Consider the following 17756-nt stretch of genomic DNA (forward strand, 5'->3'; position numbering starts at 1 on the left):
TAGCTGTAGTTCTCCCCTTGACGCGTGTAAGTGGTCGGTGTTGGCTGCCTGGTAACAGAGGGAGCCGCCGAGGCTCAGTTGTTGTTGTTTTGTGCACAATGTGCAGATTATGTCAGTACAGAGTTAGAGGCGGTGATTACACTGCACACACCAGCATTGCACCCCAGATGGGGAATACCCTTCCTTACTTTGTTTGGAAGCTGTGTTGTTAAACTGCTCACACACACACACATGCTGCAGATCCTCAAACTCTGCAGCCTGCGCTCGGGCTTCAGGAGAAAAAGAATTGGGGATGCTGGAAATCTGAACCAACAAACAGAAATTGCTGGGGAATGTGAAACGAAAGCAGAGAGAGAGAGAGAGAAATACAGAATCTCAGCAGGTCTGGCAGCATCTGTGGAGAGAAATCAGAGTTAACGATTTCGACCGAGTGACCCTTCTTCAGAAACCCTGGTAAATTAAGTGGTTCCACGGCCCACCGGGAACTCAGTACATCTTCCATCCTGGTGACAGCAGCAGAAAGGACAGTGTACAATGAGTCCGAGTCATGGTCCGAGAGGAGGAGGAGCTCGCTGAGATTTCTGTTTGCAGAGTGGGAGATGGAGAGCAATGGTGAGGTAAAGATTAAAATGTCACTTTCCCTCCTGACGGTGCCCAGGTCACTAGATCTCAAAGATTCTTGGATTCCTGAGTGGCCAGGCTGCTGATATGGAGGTGTGTTGGGAGACCGTTTGATGATTTCAAGACCAACTATATCCAATCCAATCCAACCCTGACCCAGTATTTGTACTTTAACTCTTTGAGCCCCAAAGCACGAGTTGCTAGCAAATAATTATGGATCAAATTTCTGATTATTTCTTCCTTACTAAGCCGTATTGAGACCTTTCGCATCCCCCCGCTGTAACCAAACCCTTGGCACCTTGTCAGAAGGGCTCTTAAATTTTAGACATAATTTTCATTTCCGTTAAACTCTGAATTTCATGGGAACTGATGCATTTTCCTTGCTGAGTTAAATATTTCAGTGCTCAGTGGACGAAAATCAAATTCAGTTGTGGTGCCTTAATTCTTCATGTCTTTCTGCATGTTTTCACATCATGAAGATTCACGCTCTTATTTCAGCTTTGATACATCTTATCACATAAAGTGCTGTGTAAAACTTCATAACAATCTCACTGGAATGCGTTATTGTCAAATCAATAGTGGAAGAGTAAAACGTCTGTATCATTCGTTTATTTTCTGAAGTGCAGTGTGACGAATCTTGATAAAAGATGCAGATATATCAGATTTGGAATGTTAACTATGCACTTCACAGATGCTGCTCCAGAATTTTAACTTTTTAAGTTATAAAATGTATTTTGAGCTTATAAAGTCCTGTTTGTTTGGAGCAAGTTAGATACGTTTAGGGTAAAGTATAGATAGTTACAATTACTGTTAGTTTGGTTAGCCACCTTTTAATTTTAGAAGTATTCTAACTTAAAGGTAACCAGCAGCAAAGCTATAGTGCTAATCAAGATAAAAGTTAGTTCATAATAAAACTATTGATAACATTTATTAAGAGCAATACAATTAGCTATTATACAAATACAAAGATTAAAAGTTGGTGCATTTTAACAAAAAAAACCTGTAAACATGAAAGTGACATTAATCTGTTAACATTGCTGGCACAGCTTATATGTAGATACTGTTAAGGGCTTGGATGGAGAGGAATTTGTTAAAGTTGTACAAGAAAATTTTCTGATTCAATATAGGGAAGGAGCAAAACTTGACCTTCCATTGGGAAATAAAGCAGAGCAAGTAACTGAAGTAGGTGAAAGTGAGGACTGCAGATGCTGGAGATCAGAGTCAAAAAGTATGATGCTAGAAAAGCACAGCTGGTCAGGCAGCATCCAAGGAGTAGGAGAGTCAATGTTTCGAGCATAAGCTCTTAGTCATAGAAACATAGAGATCTCCTTCGGTCCAACCCGTCCATGCCAATCAGATATCCCAACCCAATCTAATCCCACCTGCCAGCACCCGGCCATATCCCTCCAAACCCTTCCTATTCATATACCCATCCAATGCATTTTAAATGTTGCAATTGTACCAGCCTCCACCACTTCCTCTGGCAGCTCATTCCATACACCACCCTCTCTATGAAAATGTTGCCCTGTAGGTCTCTTTTATATCTTTCCCCTCTCAGTCTAAACCTATGTCCTCTAGTCTGGGCTCCTCGATCATAGGGAAAAGAATTTGTCTACATATCCTATCTATGCCCCTCATGATTTTGTAAACCTCTATAAGGTCACCCCCCCCCCCCCAGCCTCCGACACTGCAGGGAAAACAGCCCCAGTCTGTTCAGCCTCTCCCTATAGCTCAAATCCTCCAACCCTGGCAACATCCTTGTAAATCTTTTCTGAACCCTTTCAAGTTTCACAACATCTTTCCGATAGGAAGGAGACCAGAATTGTACACAATATTCCAACAGTACAGCCGGAACGTGACCTCCTAAATCCTGTACTCAATACTCTGACCAGTAAAAGAAAGCATACCAAACGTCTTCTTCACTATCCTATCTATCTGCGACTCCACATTCAAGGACCAATGAACCTGCACTCCAAGGTTCCTTTGTTCAGCAACACTCCCTAGGACCTTACCATAAAGTGTATAAGTCCTGCTAAGATTTGCTTTCCGAAAATACAGCACCTCACATTTATCTGAATTAAACTGCGTCTGCCACTTCTCAGTCCATTGGCCCATCATCTTCCTCAGGAATGTCCCTGATGACATTCCTGATGAACAGCTTATGCTTGAAACATTGACCCTCCTACTCGTCAGATGCTGCCTGACTGGCTTTTCTAAGTGTTAGTCAGGGAGCACTTTGGGGCAAGTGATCATGAGTTTTAAAATAGTTATGAAAGAGGATAGACCTTATTTAAAAGTTAAAATTCTAAATTGGACTGAGGTTAATATACATGTTATTAAGCAGGAACTCTCAAAAGTTGTTTGGGGGAGGCTGTTAGCAGGTAAGGGGAGGGTTGGAAAGTGAAGGACCTTCAAAAATGAGATAACAAGAGTTCAGAGACTGTACATTCCTGTTCATGTGATGGGCAAGGCCGTTAAGTGTAAGGAAGGCTGAATGAGTAGAATCATTGAGGCTCCAGTCAAGAAAAAGAAGGAGACCCTGTACTGGGGAATGAGCCAGGACAGGTGGTAGAAGTTGTGGTGGAGGATTTCATTGGGAACAGTGACCACAATTCTGTACGTTTTAGATTACTCATCGATAAAGATGAGCATGGGCCTAAGGGAAGAGTACTAAACTGGGCCAAGGCCAATGATATCAAAGTTAGGCAGGAGCTCCGAAATGTGAATTGGACACATCTATTTGAAGGGAAGTCCAAATTTGATATGTGGGAGGCTTTCAAAGATAGGTTAAAAATAGTGCAGGATAGGCATGTTCCGTTGAAGGCAAAGGATAGGAAGGGCAAGATTTGTGAATCATGGATGACAGAAGAAATTGTACGACTAGCGAAGAGGAAAAGGGAAGCATATATAAGGTCTAGGCAGCTAAGAACAGAACGGGCCGTAGAGGAATATTGGAGGGGTAGGACAGGTCTTAAATGAGGAATCAAGTGGGCTAAAAGGGGTCATGAAATAGCTTTAGCGAGCAGAATTAAGGAGAACCCCAAAGCATTTTATTCTTATAGAAGAAGCAAGTGGGTAAGTTGAGAAAGGATTGGTCCACTAAAGGATAATGAAGGCAGGCTGTATGTCGAACCTGAAAGAATGGGTGAAATTCTGAATGATTTCTTTGAATCAGTGTTCATTGAGGAGAGGGACATGATGAATCTTGATATTAGAGATAGAAGTTTAATTAGTCTGGATCACGTTGACTTAAATATGGAAGATGTGTTGGGTAAGCTAGAGGTTATTAAGGTGGACAAATCCCCAGGATCGGATGGGATCTATCCCAGGTTGCTGAGGGAGGCGAAAGAGGAAATAGCTGGGGCCCTGACAGATATCTTTGTGGCATCTTTAAATACAGGTAAGGTACCAGAAGACTGGAAGGTTGCTCACGTTGCCCCCCTGTACAAGAAGGATAGTAGGGATATTCTGGGTAACTACAGACCAGTGAGCCTGACGTCATGGTGGGAAAGTTGCTGGAGAGGGTACAGAGGGATAGGACCTATTTATATTTAGAAAAGAATTAGCTTATCAGCGATAGTAACATGGTTTTGTGCAGGGGAGATCGTGCCTTACCAACTTAATAGAGTTCTTTGAGGAAGTGACCTAGTTGATAGACGAAGGAAGGGCTGTTGATGTCATATACCTGGACTTTAGAAAGGCTTTTGATAAGGTTTCCCATGGTAGACTAATGGAGAAAGTGAAGTCACATGATGTGCAGGGTATTCTAGCTAGGTGGATAAAGAACTGCTTGAGCAACAGAAGACAGAGAGTAGTAGTTGAAGGGAGTTTCTCAAAATGGAGAAAGGTGACCAGTGGTGTTCCACAGGGATCAGTGCTGGGGCCACTGTTGTTTGTGGTATACATAAATGATCTGGAAGAGGGCACTGTTGGTATGATCAGCAAGTTTGCAGATGACACAAAGATTGATGGAGTAGCAGAAAGCATAGGGGACTGTCAGGGAATACAGGAGGATATAGATAGGCTGGAGAGTTGGGCGGAGAAGTGGCAGATGGAGTTCAATCCAGACAAATGTAAGGTGATGCATTTAGGTAAGACTAATTCTAGAGTGAATTATACAATGAACTGAAGAGCCTTGGGAAAGGTTGATGAGCAGAGAGATCTGGGAGTGCAGGTCCACTGTACCCTGAAGGTTGCTGCACAGGTAGACTAAGTGGTCAAGAAGGCTTGCCTTCATTGGACAGGGTATTGAGTATAAGAGCTGGCAAGTCATGTTAAAATTGTACAAGATATTGGTTCCGTCGCATTTAGAATACTGTGTACAGTTCTGGTCACCACATTACCAAAAGGATGTGGACCCTTTGGAGAAGTTGCAGAGAAGGTTTACGAGGATGACGCCTGGTAAGGAAAGTGCTAACTATGAAGAGAGGTTGAGTAGGTTAGGTTTATTTTCATTAGAAAAAAGGAGATTGAGGGGGGACCTGATTGAGGTTTACAAAATCATGAAGGGTGTAGACAGGGTGGATGGAGACAAACTTTCTTCCAGGGTGGATGGAGACAAACTTTCTTCCAGGGTGAAGGATTTAATAGCTGAAAATGTGTTGCTGGAAAAGCGCAGCAGGTCAGGCAGCATCCAAAGAGCAGGAGAATCGACGTTTCGGGCATGAGCCCTTCTTCAGGAATTGAAGAGGGCTCATGCCCAAAACGTTGCTTCTCCTGCTCCTTAGATGCTGCCTGACCTGCTGCGCTTTTCCAGCAACACATTTTCAGCTCTGATCTCCAGCATCTGCAGTCCTCACTTTCTCCTGAAGGATTTAATAACAAGAGGTCATGCTTTCAAAGTGAGAGGTAGAAAGTTTAAGGAGATACATGCGGCAAGTACTTCACACAGAGGGTGGTGGGTGTCTGGAACGTGTTGCCAGCAGAGGTGATCGAGGCAGGCACAGTAGATTCATTAAGGTGCGTCTGGACAGATGCATGAGTAGGTGGGGAGCAGATGTTTAGGAATTAGGCGACAGGCTTAGACAGTAGATTTGGATCGGCTCAGGCTTGGAGGGCAGAAGAGCCTGTTCCTGGGCTGTAAATTTTCTTTGTTATTTTTTGTATGTCAAGTATAGACAGCTGGGATCAAGTCCTTCATTTGAACACAACTGGATTGGTGATCTCAAGTGTGTATCGAGAATTATGGTTTCAGTCCAGCAGGACAGTTTTAATGTGAACTACTAATTAATTTTTTGAGGAAGTAGGTACTGTCATGTTCACAGGAAAATATCTTTGAATAGGGTTTATACAGAATTTGTGAAGATATTTGATAAGGCTTGACACAAGGGACTGTTAGTTAAAATTCAAGCCTAATTCGGAAGAAAATTCAAAGAAAACAACAGATAAGTTTAGAAAATTTATTACAAAAAAATGACATTATTGGCAAAACTCAACAAGTCCAGCAGCATCTGTGGTGAGAAAATAGAGTTAATATTTCAAGTCTAGTGACTCTTCATCAGAACAGTGTTTATTTCAGATCTCCAGCATCTACAGGTCTTGGTTTTACTTTCGAAAATTTATTAGGTTTCAGAAGACAGAGTCAAGATAATGGGTATGCACACCCAACTGTCAGCTGAGGCTTAGTTCTTACCTTTAATTCAGAATATTGTGGGTTTAAGTGTCTTTCCAGAAACTTGAACATAAAAGTGTATACTGACATTCCAGTGCAGTAGTAAGGTGGGTTGGGAGCACAATGTTTGGCTAAAATGAGTCTGCTCTCTCAGGATAAAGATTCCATGGCGCAATTTCAAAAAAAAGAGTAAGAAACTTCTCTTTGATGGTCTGGCCAACTTTACCACTTCATCAACAGCACAAAAACAGACTATCCAGAGAATTTTCATATTATTCTTCATGGAAGCCAGCTGTGTGCAAATTTTCTGGGTCATTTCTTTCATCAGTGACTACACTTTAAAGCATTTCCATTAGCTGTAAACTTCTTTGAGATACATAATATATTTGGGAGTCGGTTAGCTCAGTTGACTGGATTGACTGGTTTGCGATGCTGAGTGATGCCACTAGTGTGAGTTCAATTCCTGTACTGGCTGAGGTTACTGTGAAAGTCCATCTTTCTCAATCTCTTCCCTCACCTGAGGTGTGATGACCCTCCGGTTAAACCACCACCAAGTGAGTCTTTAATGAGAGCGTGAGACTATGGTGAGTTTACTTTTCAAAATATATTTGATGCAGATCTTTATTTTACAATAACTTCACAATAACACAAAAGTTGAGTTGCTTGAAAATATTGTGATTCTGAAATACTATCCACTCTCCAACTGACAAGTGTAATTTGTTTGCTGTCTGGAAAATGGTTGGTTAGGGTCCTTTACAGAGGATTTTGAAATCTGATCTTTCACTCTGTGAAGGCAATATTTGTACAATTCTCTATTTGGTTTATTTGTCAGCATGTTTGAGATCACAGTAGGATATTGATGCATGTTTTATCATGCTAGTCCATTGCATGCTAGCAAGTTAAGATGCACTCTTGAATCTGTTTAAGAGAGCTGGCTTGTAGAAAGACTCTCCGCTCTTTCCTGGCTGCATATCTTGTCCTTTCAGAAAAAAAGGATAAACAAGTAGTAGAATCGTACAGTTTGTTTGATTGGATCTGCTGTGGAGATGTTTTGTTGATGATCCATACTTTGTTGGACCAGTATTCTTTGGAAGTTCTTAGACTAGACTTAATTGTCCTGCAAGCCTCGGGGTTATGTGTCTGTAGAGAATACAGACCTCAGTAACATCGATATCAGACTAGCCATGAAGCATAAGAGAATATATAAACTGCTCTAAAGAAGTAACCACTGTTTTGTGGGTGTAATAGTCTGTAATATTCCACTGACAACTGGGATTCTTCATTAGTCTCCCTTTTCTATCTTTTCATTTTTTTGTGTTACGGATGTCTCTCCTTTCCTCATTCAGAAATGCCATTTTGGCAGAATAACATGCTGTATCAGAATAACTCTGACTCTGTGAAGGGGGCCTAACCTAGTGCTTCAATTGCAGCTTTTATCTCAATTTGTTCAGGAATGTCCCATGCTGCACCTACCTGCGGTTTCTCTATACCGTTAATCTGCAATGTAATTTCACTATTATAAAGGTATAGGGCTCTGATTTCAATAATCCAGAAGAACATGTTTCTACTAGCCCAGATAGCACCTCCAGCACTCCTGGATGGAGAAAATGGAGCTGTTCCATAGTAACGCTCTGTATCCAAACACATTTTGGTGTTTTATTTATGATACTGTACAGTAGGAAGTTATAAGTGTGGACCAGGACAGACAGTGGCTGCACTGGCACATACAATGCCGCAGACAGTTTCTGTAAGTATGGTGTTTTTACTGGACAAGTTGTTGGGGGTGGGGGCGGGGGGGCTTTCCCCTGCAATATGTTCTTAAAATTTGAGGTAGAGAAATCTGAGTCACTTCAGATTATATTTCTTAAGCCTTTACTTTGACAGTCAAATTTATATGTTTTTGCAAGGCAAATCTGTAAACTCTAAATACTGTCCTGTTGATGTTGGCAATGCTTTCATGTCAATGGAAGTGTTAATGTGTGCAGACTTGTAAATCAGATAAATGGAAGTTGCCATGACCTGTATTGATCAATATCTTGATGGACCTGTAATTAAGAGCAAAAATTAACTTTTTAAGAATAGCAATGAAGTAATTAGAAAGTAAATTTATGTGTGGAAGCATTTGTTCAAACTGGGCCAGAGCTAAAAGAATGAAATGGTTATCTTGTGCACAGAGTTAACATAAGTTGTAGATGCAAGGAAAGGTGGAACTATAAAAGGATTTAGGAATAAGGATCAGGATTTAAATTCAATAGATTATGAGCTGGAGAGTCAGTGGAGATTGTTTTAGGGAGTTAGGGGATTGGAGTTTTGGATAAGTTGTAATTTTTATAGATGATTAAGAGCCGGCTTGAAAAGTTGACCCTGGATGTTAGAAAGTTAATGATAAAGATTTCCCCACTGGTAAGAGATAAAGTAGGATTTGGAAGTAAACAATGAGGTGAAGTTGGAAATAAATTACCTCATTGACAGATAGAATGTGGAGCTTGAAGCTTGGTTAGAGGAAAGTCAAGTTGTGCATCGTAATGATTGTCCTAAGCAAACAGCTAAAAGGTATAATTAAGTTATGATGCAGGGCTTTTGGTAGGGACTTGAACAGAATGCCTTTGATTTTGCATGTTTCAACAAGTTTCCTGCTTACCAGTAGCACATCATAGAGGTGGGAAGTGACATGGAATTGGTTGTTATCCATGTTTTCAGATGATACCACTTAAAGGCAGTATTAGATTAGATTAGATTACTTACAGTGTGGAAACAGGCCCTTCTGCCCAACAAGTCCACACCGCCCCGCCGAAGCGCAACCCACCCATACCCCTACATTTACCCCTTTACCTAACACTACGGGCAATTTATCCTGGCCAATTCACCTAACCTGCACATCTTTGGACTGTGGGAGGAAACCGGAGCACCCGGAGGAAACCCACGCAGACACGGGGAGAACGTGCAAACTCCACACAGTCAGTCGCCTGAGTTGGGAATTGAATCCGGGTCTCTGGCGCTGTGAGGCAGCAGTGCTAACCACTGTGCCACCGTGCCGCCCCGGTATGTAGAAGTATGACTAAGGATAGATATTTGAGTTTGATTTATTGTTATCATGTGTACCGACTTACAGTGAAAAGTGTCGTTTTGAGTGCTATACAGGCAGGTTGTACCAAACAAAGCAGAGAAGATTGCACAATACAGTGTTCCAGATGCAGAGAAGGTGCAGAGAGAGAGATCAGCATTAACGTTTAGAGATCTGTTCAAAAGTCTGGTAACAAAAAGGAAGAAGCTGTTCTTGAATCTGTTCATGCATATAGAACATAGAACATATATATTCAAACTTTTCTGCTCAATGGAAGAGGGTGGAAGAGAGTGTAACAGGGTGGGAGAGGTCTTTGATTATGTTGGTTGCTTTCCTGAGGCATGTGAAGTGTAGATGGAGTCAATGATGGGAGGCTGGTTTATGTGATGGTCTGGGTTGTGTCACAACTCTCTGTAGTTTGTTGTGGTCTTGGGAAGAGCAGTTGCCATATCATTCTGTGATGCATCCATTAGGATGCTTTCTATGGTGCATCTATAAAAATTGGTACGAGTCCTTGTGAACACGTCAAATTTGCTTAGCTTCTAATGAATTAGAGACATTGTTGTTCTTTATTAACCGTCACATTGACATGGGTAAACCAGAGCAGAGTATTGGTGATCATCACTCCCAGGAACTTGATGCTCTCGACCAACTCCACCTCAGCACCATTGATGCATACAGGGGCGTGCCCGCCCACTCCACTTTCTGAAGTCAGTGACCAGCTCCTTCATTTTGCTGAGATTGATGGAGAGATTGTTGTTTTTACACCATGCCACTAATCACTCAACCTCTTTCCTGTATGCTGTCTCATTGTTGTTTAAGTTCCAACATACAACAGTGGTGTCGTAAGCAAATGTGTAAATGGAGTTGGAATGCTAAATTGTGCAAAACAGGATCCCAGTAATAGCAAGATGTGTATATGAAAATAAAATGATCTGGTGATTATATTGGTAAAAGGATAAATATTGTCCAGAATATTAGTGAGTGCTTTTTTAAAATTTGTATGTGGATATCACTAGCAAGGGCATCATTAGTTGTCCATCCCTTAACTGAGTGATCTGCTTGGCCATTTTATAGAGCACTTAAGAGTCAACCACATTGCTGTGGGTTGGGTATCACATGTAGGCCAGACGAGGTAAGGCTGGCAGATTTCCACCATCACAAAGGTCTCCAAGCTCTCCGTTTCTTCCTCTCCCATTGACCCTATCAGTACCCTTCCACTGACATTCTCATTCGTTTGGTTGAACTGGTCCTCACCCTCAATAATTTCTCCTTTGAATCTTCCAACCTCCTCCAGACCAAAGGGGTAGTCATGGGCACCTGCATGGGCCCCTGCAATGCTAGTCTCTTCATCGGATATGTGGAACAGTCCAGCTTCTGCAGCTATACCAGCACCATTCCCCACCTTTTCTTCCACTACATTGATGACTGTATTGGCGCCACATCATGCTCCCACAAGGAGGCTGAACAGTTCATCAACTTCACTAACACGTTCCACCTCAACCTTAAGTTCACCAACTCAGCATGGATATCTACAACAAACCCACCGATTCCCACAACTACTTGGATTACACCTCCCTCCCACCCTGCCTCCTGTAAAAATGCTATCCCTTACTCCCAATTCCTCTGCATCCACTGCATCAGCTCCCAATAGAACCATTCCCACTACAGAACATACCAGATGGCCTCCTTCTTCAAAGACTGCAATTTCCCTTCCCACATGGTCAATGATGCCCTCAGCACATCGCATCCATTTCCAACACCTCCTCCCTCAAACCCCACTCCTCCAAGGACGAAACACCCCCTGGTCTTCACCTTCCACCCCATCAACCTCTGGATACATTACATTATCTTCCGCCATTTCCACCATCAAAAACAGACCCCACTGCCAAGGATATATTTTCCTCCCCACTCCTCTCTGTGTTCTGTAAAAACTATTCCCTCCATGACTCCCTTGTTAGGTCCACGTCCCCCACCAACACCCTCTCCTCCTGGCACCTTCCACTGACACTGCAAGAATTGTAAAACCTGTGCCCACACCTCTGCCTTACCACCATCCAAAGCCCCCAGATTTCCACACATGTCATCTACTGTATTTGTTGCTCCCAATGTGGTCTCCTCTACATTGGAGAGGTAGACCACCTACTTGCAGAACGCTTCAGAGAACGTATCTGTGACATACGCACAAAACATCTCCACCGCCCCGGGCCGAACACTTTAACTTCCCCTTTCATTCCGTAAAGGACATGCAGGCCCTGGTCCTCCTCCATCGCCTAACACTTGCCACCTGACGCCTGAAGGAAGAACATTTCATCTTCTGCCTTAGGACCCTCCAAACACATGGGATCTATGTGGATTTCACCAGTTTCCTCATTTCCCTTCCCCCACCTTATTCTACATCCTAATCCTCCAACTTGGCACCTCCCTCTTGACCTACCCTACCTGTCCATCTTCCTTCCCACCTATCTGCTCCACCCTCCTCTCCGACCTATCACCTTCGCCCCCAACTTTATCTACCTATTGCATTCTCAGCTACCTTCCTCCCTCCCATTTATCTCTCAGCCCCCTTGGGCCACTCCCTCATTCCTGATGAAAAGCTTACGCTCGAAATATCAATTCTCCTGCTCCTCGGATGCTGCCTGACCAGCTGTGCTTTCCCAGCACCACACTCTTCCATGCTGATCTCCAACACCTGCAGTGCTCACTTTCTCCCAGATTTACCTCTCCAAAAGGGGCATTAGTGAATGATTCTATAACAATCAACAGTGGTTAGAGTCACATTTAGTCCAGCTTTTAATCCTAGATTTTCATTGAATTCAAATTTCACCATCTACCATTGTGGGATTTGTACTTGTGTCCCAGAATGCAGGCCTAGAGTTCTGGATTACTAAACCAGTGATGTTACCACTATGCCACTGCCTACCGTTCAAAAATCCTCTTGCTTTTGTTTTGAATTATGCCTTTTTTTTATATCCACCCAAGAGGGCAGGCATGCTTTGATTTAACAGTTTATTTGAACGGCAGCACTTTCAACACTACAGCACCCTCTCATTGCAGCAATGATGGCTTCACCTAGACTTTGTACTCAAGTATCTAGAATGGGATTTGACCCATATGTGTGCTACTATAGCCACAGTTAACAAGGACAGACCCTGCTGTGAGGTTGCAGAGGATGTTATCCTTGATTTTGATTAGACCACTGTAATTAATGTACTCAACTAGGTATTTGTCCTATTGATTTGCTGCTCAGAAGGAATGCACTGGGATGAGTAAGATCACAGTGTTTAGCTAAATCTAATTGTTCAAAAGATTTTTTTAGGCAATAACCATATGATGTATATATTGTAAATGTACCATATCTCCTGCTATTGTTACAACACTGGCTTAGTTAGTTTCACCTTTCCTGTATAATATTACAGGATTACCATGATAGCTTATTCAATGCTTGTGTGTTTCACAAATTCTGTCCTTTTAGTTACATAGAAAAACTTGTTAAACTTGTTATGGAGGTTACAGGCATATTGAAGCATCTTAGAGAATTGTGTTTTTAAAGTTGCTCTGCTTTTTTTGAACTTATCTTTAAAGAGTGGACTAACATTAGCAAAGGTGAGGAAGGCATTATAGTCAAACTATCATTCAAGACTTGAATTGCATTCGGCCAAACTGGGTAGGAGAGACAAGTTCCCTTTTATCTGAAGAGCATTAAATACACCAATTAGGTCTTTGTCAAGGTGCTGAATCTTGCTGGGGTACGGTTTCCCACTCTGCCTGAAATCCTCTGCTACTTAGTACTGTCCTTTCCGAAGACAGTGAGACTCAGCAATATATTTTACTGGAAGATATTGTTGTTGAGCTTGATGCTGCCATCACTTGACATTAACATACCTACACCCACCTGCAGAGATCACCATATTTAAAAAGAGATCTTGGTATATGAACATTGCTGCCAGTATTTATTGCCTACTCCTAATTCTCCTCGAGCAAATTGTGAAGAATTGCTTTCTTGAATTGCTGCAGCCCATGTGCTGAGGTACCTTGACAGTATTGCTAGTAAGGGAGTTCCAGGTCTTTGGCCTGGTGATTGTGAAGGAACAACGATATAACTCCAAGAGTGTGTTGCTTGGAGAAGAACCTACAGGTCTTAGTATTTCTCTGTGTCTACTGTTCTTGTCCTGGTGAGTGGTAGAAGTTGTGGGTTTAGAAAATGCTGTTGAAGGAGTCTCTGTGAGTTGTTGCAATTAATCTTGCATGTAGTATAAACTGTGTCAGTGGGAGAGAAGATTAATTGTTCAGGTAGTGAATGGGTCGCAAATCAAAGGAACAACTTTCATCTGGACAATGTTATTTATTGATTGTTGTTGGAATGGCATTCATCCTGGTAAATGGAGAACATTCCAACACAATCCTCAATTGTCCCTTTGAAGATGCTGCACAAGTTTTGAGAGTTAAGAGGTGGATTACTTGCCTCAGAATTCCCAGTCTCTGAATTGTTCTTGTAGCCACAATATTAATGTATCTAGTCCAGCTAAGTTTCTGCTCAATGGGAATTTCCAGGATGCTGATGTTGGAGAATTTAGTGATAATAATGCTGTGACATCCAAGGGAGACGGTTAGATCTCTCTTGTTAGACGTGGTCATTGCCTGGCATTTGTGTAGTGTGAATGTCACTTGTCATTTAAAGTCTGATTGACAGGCTACGATTTTTCCTTCTCCCTCTCTGTAGCTCAGACTTTGTGAAGTGGCCAATTATAGCTCCTAATGATAGATTCCTGATGAAGGGCTTTTGCCCGAAACATTGTTTTTCTTGCTCCTCAGATGCTGCCTGACCTGCTGTGCTTTTCAGCACTACTCTAATCTTAACTCTAATCTCCAGCATCTGCAGTACCCACATTCGCCTAGCTCCTAATGATACCCCAGTAATTCAAAATTGGAGAGCTGAGGGAGGTGTGAGTGCAAGAATATAAACCATAATGACTGCTAAGTTACTTTCATTGAGCAAAATCTTGATGCAAAATCTTTGAGCAAAATCTGAACGACATTACTTTCTTACTTTTTTGTATTGTGTTGGATTTCCTCATTGAAGTGTTATTATAGATACAGACATCCCTGATTGCAATAGAATCTAGATATGATGATACAGAGAAATATATGAAAGATTCATGAGAAGGGACCGTACTACATTAGCTTCTACTTTTACTGTACTTGTGTACAGAAATGCTCTTTGGGCTTTGGACAAAAGTGTGGACTCAAGGAATTTTTCTAAAGCTGGCAGAAGGTAACCTGATGAATTCATGCTGAGGAAGTTTCAGAGGCCAAGGGTGTGGTGGCTGCTGGTGGAGTGTGAGGTCTGCATTAGTTTAGTGAGAATAACTAATGCCTGTTGTTGGAGGTAAGGACAGGGCTCTTTGGCAGGAGGGTATTGTGAATGTAGAGTGGCCAAGACCCAAAGGGGCTACAAGACAAGCATGAGATCTTAATTTTCAATTTGTCACAGCACGGAGAGCTAGAAGAGCTTGGCTAGCAGCCATTGAGAGGCTTCTGACATTTTGGATAAATGACAACATGGGTCTTGGCATTCTGTATATATTGATGTCCCTGAAAAGTTGAAACAGGGAAGCTGATAAAATCATAAATAGAAGCCCTATTAATTCAATTAATTCCTAACTGATTTAAAAATCAGTTGGTGTGAGTTTGGTGGATGTTGTAAATGTGCAGGTAGAAGAAAGCAATAGTAGTAATGGATCAGCTAGAAAGTGGAGAGGAGTTGAGAGGTTGAATAGCATTTCAGAAGGCTGTGGTCTAAGTGCTGACAATGCAAATTACCCTTTGATACCCCATTAAGTAGTTGAGTGTCTTGTGAGGGCACCATTACTGAGACTTGAAAGCAACTGTGTAACAAAAACAGCAGGTAATGGCACATGCATTGTACTCTTGATATTGATGGCATTTGGAAATATGCAGCTGTAATTTGCTTTTTTGTAATCTTGTGAAGTGCTTTTGAATTTGGCAGTTCCTGCTTTGCCAATGCCTTCATGCTGAATAATCTCAGCTGGGAAAGTAGATAGCGAAAGATTGGCTGCGTAAATGAGAATAGAGTTGCTTTGAAATGAAATGAAAGGAGGAATTGAAAAGCACCCATCATGTCATTTGCACAAAGTCTGAGCAAATTTAATGGCTACAGTTTTTTGAGATGATAACTTTTGAAAATATTGTGGGTACTCTGGGAGATTTAGACTTGTTATTTCACGTCATCATTTTTCTCTTCACTCAGCAAACAAGATCTGATGTTTGCTATTTAATGTTTCACTTCAGGAGAAGGTGGAGCTGGAAGATATACTGAAGAAACTGCAGGACGATGGACTGGACACTGATGCCTGCTCTGCAACTGAGCATCTCAGTCACCTGTGGCGCATATACCTGCGGGCTGAGGGCACGCTGCAAGCCACCATGCAGGATCTGGAAGGGGTGCGACAACAACAGGCTTCCGAGATGAAAGAGGTGAGATCTCTCAGAAGGACAGTGAATTTTGATCTCTTGTGAGATTTTAAAAGTAAAGTCTTGTTTGTGTATGACTGGCCTCCATCTGACAATCCTATATGTAGTCTGTAACTAATTTGACTCCTAGTAGCACTAGGAATTTCAGAAAGAGCTAACCCAGCATAATTTGGATATTAACTTGAGATATCTGGTAGCCTGAATGGCTTAGTCCTATCCCCATTTGTGCTGTACCTCGGTTACTTAGAAGAACCTCAGTAAAAAGAAGGATTGTCTCAAATACAAGTATCCACATCCTGTTGAGCCTTGATCCCTGCTGCCAATATGTATCCTTAATCCTTGTAATCAAACCGCCTCTCCCCCCCCCCGGCTATATGACATGGTATAATGAACTGCTTTAAATTTTTTGTTTGAGATTTGCAAATAATGTCACATTTAGCTCAACAAAAATCATCTTTGAAGTCAAATGAATTTATATTGATATCAAAAGCAAATGGGATGACCTGACCTTCTCAACTGCTACAGTGATGTCAGTTTGGGGAAGCCTTCATCAGTTTTGCATTGCTGTCCTCTACCACCACCCATGAACCATAACTAGCTTACCTACAGAGTGATGAGGCAATTTTCGTTCTGCAGGTAGAAAATTATGTGGATCACATCCGCAACCTGTCGGAGGAGCGGGAGGCACTGACAGCTGAATACGAGCGGGAGAATGAGCTACTAAAGATGGAGTTACAGCGACTGAAGTTAGAACAAGGTTGGCAATCTAACCTCTCAACCTTGTTTTGACATCCCCTCCCTAAACAGATTAAATTTCCTACAGTATGGAAACAGGCCATTCGGTCCAACAAGTCCACACCGACTCTATGAAGAGTAATCCACCCAGACCCATTCCCTACCCTAGATTTACCCCCGACTAATGCACCTAACACTATAGCCAATTTAACATGACCAATTCACCTGGCCTGCACATCTTTGGATTGAGGGAGGAAACTGGAGCACCCAGAGGAAACCCTTGCAGACCCAGGGAGAATGTGCAAACTCCACAGACAGTTGCAGAAATCGAACCCGGGTCCCTGGCGCTGTGAGGCAGCAGTGCTAACCACTGAGCCACTGTGCTGCCCCCAAATTTGAGGTTGATTTGTTTTTCATTGACATGTGTTTGTTTCACCTGCACACAGCGGTCATGTGAATGAAGATTTTCTCACAGTTGCATGACTTTCTTGTCCTGATAGAACCATCAACATCAGAAAGAGAAAATGTACATTAACATTTGCAGTAGGACACTATCAGCAATGTCTTCTGTTAGAAATAATGTTCATTCTTTTTACGGTCAAACTTCAGATGAACATATGGATGAAAAGCAAAGAAAGTATTCAGCCCCTTATTCTGCCATTCAATCATGTCTGATTTCACATTCCCATTTTACACCCCCCCACCCCGATTCCACTGCCTAAGGAGAATCTGTCTGTCTTAAAATTATTCAACGACTCCGCCTCCTGAAGCAGAGTACAACCCTCTGAGAGAAAATAAAACTCCTCACCTTTGTTTCAAAATGTCAACCTCTATCTTTCAAACAGTGCCCCCCCCACCCCGGTCAACAATAGGAGACGTTCTTTCCATGTCCATCTAGTCAAGACCATACTGTAGTTCAATCAAATCATCCCTCACTTTTCTAAACTCCAGTGGAAATTAGCCCATCCACTCTAACCTCTTCTCATAAGACAACCCAATTATTCTATCTAGTCTAGTAAATTTCCTCTGAATTACCTCCAAAGCATTAACATTCTTCCATAAGTAAGGAGACAAGAATTGTACTCAGTATTTGAGCCAAAACCAGAAATTGCCAGAGAAACTCATCAGGTCTGTGGAGAGAAAACAGAGTTAATGTTTCAAGTCCAATGACATTTCATCAGAAATGCTAACTCTGATTTCTCTCCACAGTTGCTGCCAGACCTGCTGAGC

General features: G+C 42.1%; 1 protein-coding gene across 5 annotated transcripts in view; it reads left to right on the forward strand.

Annotated features, from left to right (window-relative positions):
• The first annotated feature begins 83 nt into the window (after positions 1 to 83).
• ccdc30 (coiled-coil domain containing 30) overlaps positions 84 to 17756 on the forward strand; it is a 156511-nt gene continuing 138838 nt past the window's right edge. For all 5 annotated transcript variants that reach the window (XM_060852015.1, XM_060852018.1, XM_060852019.1 and 2 more), the window contains exons 1-3: positions 84 to 617; positions 15609 to 15794; positions 16428 to 16548. In XM_060852015.1, coding sequence (XP_060707998.1) covers positions 600 to 617; positions 15609 to 15794; positions 16428 to 16548 — 325 coding nt within the window. In that variant the 5' untranslated portion in view covers positions 84 to 599. The remainder of the gene's footprint in view (positions 618 to 15608; positions 15795 to 16427; positions 16549 to 17756) is intronic.

The sequence above is a fragment of the Hemiscyllium ocellatum genome, chromosome 37, assembly GCF_020745735.1.
Source record: "Hemiscyllium ocellatum isolate sHemOce1 chromosome 37, sHemOce1.pat.X.cur, whole genome shotgun sequence".
NCBI lineage: Eukaryota > Metazoa > Chordata > Chondrichthyes > Orectolobiformes > Hemiscylliidae > Hemiscyllium > Hemiscyllium ocellatum.